Raw genomic sequence first — 6,586 nt, forward strand, 5'->3', positions numbered from 1 at the left:
ATAACTAATTATCTATGCTTAGTTATGTGTTCATACTTGTTAATTACTAAGGTGGTGTGGTATTCTCATGCCATCAATGATCCCATAAAGGCCAACAAATCTAACATACAAAAATTGGCAAATGAGATAAATTCTCTATGCTCACCTACTCACTTTTCTCCATTAATTCATTAATGCGCCTATTGGGGCATTAATTAAGGTAAGGTTGTAGCTTAGCTTACAAACCTCACCTAACCTTGCAAAAATAGATCTTAACATTACAAAAATAAAAGAAATTTTAAAAAAATAGTTTTTAGACTTTTGATTATTTTCATCCCATCTTGACAACACATAATATATGGCAATCATACATTTAAAAAATGTATAACAAATTAAAAAACAACCACCACTTATCACTTAAACAAATAAAAACTTAAGCTTATAAACAACCTTGAATATCTATTAAAAAATATAATAAATTTAAGTTAAAAAATAGCACACTTTATAAAGTCCACAAGCTGCATTGCACAAAAATACAGCCACTAATCACTTAAAAATTATAGGTTAACAAAAAAAAGAGATATTCATGTTACTCCAAAAAGGATTTCTTCTCCTTTACATTTCTTCACAAAAGATCATTTATACATATATGGAAAATACATAAATATTAAAAAAATCAGCATCATGTCTACATTCAAAAAATGATGTCATCTTTAGTCTTGGGCTACAATGAGAGAGGTACAAAATCATGGCCTTTGTTGTTGATAGCCTTCTTCACGTGCATTCCAAATTGATCTATACTTGTCGGAAAGGTTCATATTGGCATCACCAAGCCCATCATTGGAGATGATCCTCGGATTGCTTTGACTCCCAAGCTTGCCACATCATCATTGATTGCATCCATGTCTTCTTCGGGGGCTCCTTCATTGACAACCGAAAAATACTTGAAAGACCATCATCCATTTAAAAAAATTCGTCAATGCTTGCATTGAGTAATTTTTTACACCTTCATTACTTTCCAAATTGCTGTTGCTTGTCTCTTGCTTATTTGATTGCGTGTCTATAGATAACGCACAGTAGCAAGTTATAGAGCAAGCACACCCCTAGAGTATACCCTTATTAACATTAAAAAAGGCCTAAATAACACAGATGATAGGCACCCAACTATCACCACACACTCGTATAACATAGAGAACCCAACCAACCATCACCACACACCCGTATAACATAGAGAACACACCTGACCTGTTCGTCATAATCTTTATAGGGATGCCCATTATTTTATTTCGGGATATTTTATTTTGGATGCGCCTTTAATTATTTATATCATCTACCAAGATTAATGTGTTTAATCAAGTTGTGTGCGCGCTGGTATGATGTCTACAGGATTAATGTGTTTAATTAGCTGTGTGCACTGGTATGACATAGTCATGATTAATGTGTTTCATCAGTTGTGTATACTGACTATTATTATTTTGGATGTAGGCGAAGAATGAGCAGCGGATTATGTGTTAATTAGGGGTGGAACATGTGTTGGGAACATGTGTTGGACCACTATGAGATATTTTAGAAGACATGTGAACACCTTGTATGGTTTCATATTTATGCCTCTATATTTTTGTAAGACTAAGGCCTCATACCCTTTGTACATACCAAATAGTATTTTATACTTTTGGTAGGTCCAAGACTTTATATTAATTCTTGCTATATTTTCGTAGAGCTCGCACGTTCATAAACTCAAAAGCACTTGCTTGTGATTTGTTTTTGGAATTATCTTTTTGAAAAGCAAGCGATTTTTCTAATACATATAAATATGGGAGAGTGGTATAAGGGCCATACTCTACCCAGGGGAGATTCCAGCCAATCTTGTGTCGACGGCGGTGACTTCTACTCTATTCTCCATCTCTCTCTTGTTTAATTTATTTTGTTTAATAAGGTTTATGTTTTAATTTGTGCAAGTATATTCTATGCATTAATTTTTATGTTGAGAAATTAGAATTTCTTCTCCAAGTGTCTTAAAGGTCTTGACATGACCCCTATGAGACCAGACCACTTTATATAACACACAAAAGCATGATAGCCCAGACCACGCATGATGATATCCACCTATAGTCCAACCAATCTAAAGAGCCCACCACCATATATGAAGATAGCCCAACCATGCATGATAATCCATCACCTAATCAACTACACCTTAACCAGAAATGGCCATAAGGTATCCAAACGAAACGAGCAAAGGAAGAAACCAACAGAATTTGTGCATGAGGCGGCGTGGAGAGATGAAACCAACATAATCGAAAAAGAGAGGAGGCCACAAAAAAAAACCTATTTTTAGATGTTAGGGTGCCAATTAGTGTGATTTTGAAAATAAACATATGCAAATACTGTTGTTGAAACTCCAATTTATTTATTTATTATTTAATAGGCTTACAAGGTACTTGGACTGATGATCCGGGATGCCACGTATTAGTGTACCAAAAAGGAAGAGTTCTTTGTGTGTGTGGGGGTGGGGGGAACGTTTTAAAAACAGACGCTTCTTGGCCACTTCCCTACGTTTTTAAACCAATCCAGCAGTTCGCTGGTGGTGCTTGCTTCCTTCCTAGCTCGTCATGGCTACCGTCATTGTTGAAGGCTACGCTGCCCACGACAGCTCAGGCCATCTCACCCCCTTCTCCTTCACCCGCAGGTAAATCGATCTTTCTTTCTTTCTTCTGCTTCTGGCCGTTTTTGCAAGCTTTCCTTGTGCGTAAGCTATGGTGTTTCTCAAAGACTAGCCAGGGTTTCGGTCCCGCGTCTCCCTTCCTTCTTTTGCATTTTCTGCAATTTGCATGCTTGCCTTCTGCCACAAGCAGGTAAGCTTTTTGTCGCTGACAAGCTTGCCAACCTGAAGACAAGCTAGGGTTTTCTATAACTGTAAGGTACGTTTTTATTGTTCGCAAGCTTGAAGACAAGCCATGGTTTTGTTTTTGCAAGCTTCTCTTTTGCTAAAGACAGCTAGTGATTTTTGTGCTTGTAGCTTCTCTAGTGTTTGCGTGTGTACAAGCTCTTTCTGTAATTGAATATGCCGGCAAGGTTTGAAGCGGCAACTGATAGGCAAGGTTTTGTGTGGTCGCAAGCTTTTCTTCTGTGTTCTTCTGTCTCTGTGTATACAAGGTTGCATCTGCTTTGCGAACTCGGGGTTTGTGGTTTTTGCTGTTGCTCGAAGTTGATTCTCTTGCCGTCCTTACTGTTTTTTGTGTGGCCATGCCCATGGCAGGGTTACTGGGCCGAATGATGTGACCTTTAAAGTTACTCACTGCGGGATTTGCCACTCCGACCTGCATCAGATTCGCAATGAATGGAACGGTTCTACATACCCCATGGTTCCAGGGTAAAACCACCTCTCTGTGCCTCTCTTCTTCCATGTGTAAATACCAGCTGCACAACAGTTTTAATCCTTTTTTTTGCTACATTTTTCCTGTGCGTGCGCGGGCGTGTCAGAGTTTAACGGTCTTAGATATGTCACTTGAACTTCTGCACACCTGCCTAGATCTTTTATAGCTTGAATCTTCAATGCTTTTTCTTCCTTTTTAATACTTTATATCAAAAAACAAATCCATGCCAGTATAGGCAAAACAACACATGCATGTTGACAGCATATGCTGCATGTCAAACAATAGATTCCTCTCAATGATTTATGTATGTTAGCGGTATTAGACATGTAAGGGTTTGGTGTCGCATCCTATGAGCCTCTTGACCTCATGTATATTTGCAAATCGCTCTTATGTAGCTCAGATTCTCACACGTTTGTTGCTGTTTTCGCCTGGGCATTGTCAATGGTTATCTCTGGAGTTACTTCATTGAACTGGCTTCAGTGCGTGCTATGTTTCTCCAAGTGTTTAGACGTGGAAGTGTAATCTTTAGTGTTCTTGGAGGTGTTGAGATTTACATCTGCTTTACTAACTTGATTTGTAGAAGCTTTTCTGGATACAGCTATTTTGCATTTTGTTGTGGCAACTGTGGATTCGTCTTATTTTCTGCAATTTTTGCAGACATGAGGTTGTGGGCATTGTAACTGAGGTGGGTTCAGAAGTTACTAACTTTAAGGTGGGTGACCATGTGGGTGTGGGATGCATGGTGATGTCTTGTGGTGAGTGTGATGCATGTGAGAAAAAGGTTGAGCAGTTCTGTCCGAAGACTGTCTGGACCTACAACAGTGTAGACGTGGATGGAACTCCTACCTATGGTGGCTACTCAACTCTTATGGTAACAAATGAGAGGTAAGGTTCATACTGAAAACTAGTTCTATTTGCACAGTTTTTAAGTTTACCTTTCTGATAATGTCTTCAAAATTTGTTGCTGTACAGGTCTTTTATAAAAATGTTCATACAGTTTGATTTTTTAAAAAAAATAAAAGAAAAATAATGTGGATCATTCAGTTTAAAAAAGTTGAGGATTTTATGCCTTTATTTAATTGATTAAGTGGTTAAATGTTGTTTGTTACTCTATTGTCAGATTCGTCCTCCGCATCCCCGAGAGCTTGCCTTTGGATGGGGCTGCACCATTGCTTTGTGCAGGAATCACTGTCTACAGCCCCATGTGTTACTTTGGCATGAGAGAGAGAGGTAAACATTTAGGAGTTGTTGGGCTGGGAGGGCTTGGCCACATGGCGGTGAAGTTTGCCAAATCCTTTGGCCTCAAGGTTACTGTCATCAGCAGATCCCCAAAGAAAGAGACGGAAGCAAGGGAGATTTTGGGAGCTGATAGCTTCCTTATTAGCTCTAACGAGGATGCAATGAAGGTGATTTTAAAGCCGTTTAAGACTAGTAATGTAGTAGAGAGCACTTCTCTATTTTGGTGTTGTAAAGCAAGCATATGAATAGGCATAGTCTTTACAGCTGGTCCTACTATTCATTTATGCATGCTTGGAGGGATATGGAGGGTTTAATATTCATTTATGCATGTTTGGAGGGATATGGAGGGTTTAATATTCATTTATGCATGCTTGGAAGGATATGGAGGGTTTTACTCTCTAGATATATATTTTTTTCACTGGCCCGGATTTGAAGTTGTAGTTGGATGATCAACCTTCTGCAGTTTTTTCCTTACCTAATTTTGGCCAACATAAGAAAATCTCAAGTGGCTCAACACTTGTCTTTATATGCAGAAAGCTTCTAAGAGTATTGACTACATCATTGACACGGTTTCCGCCCCTCATGAACTGGAGCCTCTTCTGAGTTTACTCGCAGTGAATGGGAAGTTTGTCCTTGTTGGAATTCCCGTAAAACCATTTGAGCTCCGACCTGGAGCTTTGATCTTTGGTAAGTTTGAATGTACATTACTAAGATTCTATATGGAACATGTGCTTGCTTGTCTACAAATGAATGTGTAACTTTTAACTTATTGAATGCCTTTTAAAACCCTTTGAGCTCAGGGCTTGGTCTGTGATCTTTCGTAATTGAATGATATTACTGTATTTTTTATCAGACGTGTATTTGCATGTCCACAGATGAGTGACTTTAAGCTAGTGTGTACTAACATATTTTTTAGTTGAGTTTGTGTAGCTGATGCCTGTGTTGGCTGTGTAGATCTAGTTACTGGGTTGTACTAGATTATTGGGCCTTATATGTACAGCTTTAATAAGTGGGTTTCACGATTATGTTGCTTTGAGTGGAAAGGAATATACCTATTTTTGTATTTTACTTCCTTACATCTAAGGAATCAATTTAGTCAGTGTGGTCATCCAAGCATAACTTCATAACTATTTCAAGTGTTACTTTACACTATAATGATTTGGGTTTCTCTATTGCCCTGTCTTTTTAATGCCTTGCAGGCCGATGCTTTGTGGGTGGTAGTCTTATTGGTGGCATACAGGAAACTCAGGAGATGTTGGATTTTTGTGCAGAGAAGAACATCACTTCCACTATTGAGAAGATCTCTGTGGACTATCTGAACACAGCCATGGATAGACTCACGAAATCAGATGTAAAGTACAGATTTGTGATTGACCTTGATACTCACTCTCAAATCTTGAAGAATAGCCCATTGTAGCAGTTTTGTTTGTGTTTCTTTTTGGGTTTAGTCCAAACGAGGTGGTATGGCTAGTCTAGTGAAATCATTTTGTAGAGGATGTCTATGTGTTTGCTGTCTATATAGTGGTTCATACTGCAATGTTTTTTAGCTGTTTACTACTGAAGCAGTGATGTCTTTGAATTTTTAACGGAAGCTTTACACCTGCTGTGCCAATATTGATATTACAAGTAATGGTGAGTAAGACGTAATCAGAAGTGGTGATTAAGTCTAAGGAGTATGCTCTTTATGCTTTAAAAATGTTTGTTTCGCCTCACCTTTGTCGTCGCATGCAACTCCATGTTTGCAGACAATTACAGGTTGGGTCTTGAGCATATTGCATTGTCGAATGTTTGGGGTGTGTGCTGGCCTTTAGGTTTTACTGTCTGCATTCTTTCAAAGCTATGGTCTGTTGTGGGCTTTTGTGTTTTCCCCGTATGGGAATATAGGGTCCTGTATGAACCGTTGTGCAGTGTTGGGGGAAAGTTAGCTTCGCTTTAACCTAGAGCTAGGTTACTCAATTTTTGAAAATAGTCGGGAGAAGAAAGATAATTCTCGA

The 6,586-nt window shown here is 38.5% G+C and overlaps 1 protein-coding gene across 3 annotated transcripts; it reads left to right on the forward strand.

The window, feature by feature from the left end:
• Positions 1 to 2,510: 2,510 nt before the first annotated feature.
• Positions 2,511 to 6,288, forward strand: LOC147634811 (putative mannitol dehydrogenase 1). 3 transcript variants are annotated; one of them, XM_086803990.1, is made up of 8 exons: positions 2,531 to 2,665; positions 2,832 to 2,897; positions 2,996 to 3,072; positions 3,236 to 3,349; positions 4,011 to 4,238; positions 4,474 to 4,759; positions 5,126 to 5,279; positions 5,792 to 6,288. In XM_086803990.1, exons 3-8 carry the CDS (start codon positions 3,041 to 3,043, stop codon positions 6,007 to 6,009), a joined length of 1,032 nt encoding a protein of 343 aa, XP_086660116.1. In that variant the 5' UTR covers positions 2,531 to 2,665; positions 2,832 to 2,897; positions 2,996 to 3,040; the 3' UTR covers positions 6,010 to 6,288. The 3 variants fall into 3 exon arrangements, with proteins under 3 accessions (XP_086660115.1, XP_086660116.1, XP_086660117.1); XM_086803989.1 differs by lacking the exons at positions 2,832 to 2,897; positions 2,996 to 3,072 and having other exon boundaries at positions 2,511 to 2,665; XM_086803991.1 differs by lacking the exons at positions 2,531 to 2,665; positions 2,832 to 2,897 and having other exon boundaries at positions 2,947 to 3,072.
• Positions 6,289 to 6,586: the final 298 nt, after the last annotated feature.

Source organism: Cibotium barometz, chromosome 10, assembly GCF_041138505.1.
Source record: "Cibotium barometz isolate CiBa-2024 chromosome 10, ASM4113850v1, whole genome shotgun sequence".
In the NCBI taxonomy this organism is placed as follows: Eukaryota; Viridiplantae; Streptophyta; class Polypodiopsida; order Cyatheales; family Cibotiaceae; genus Cibotium; species Cibotium barometz.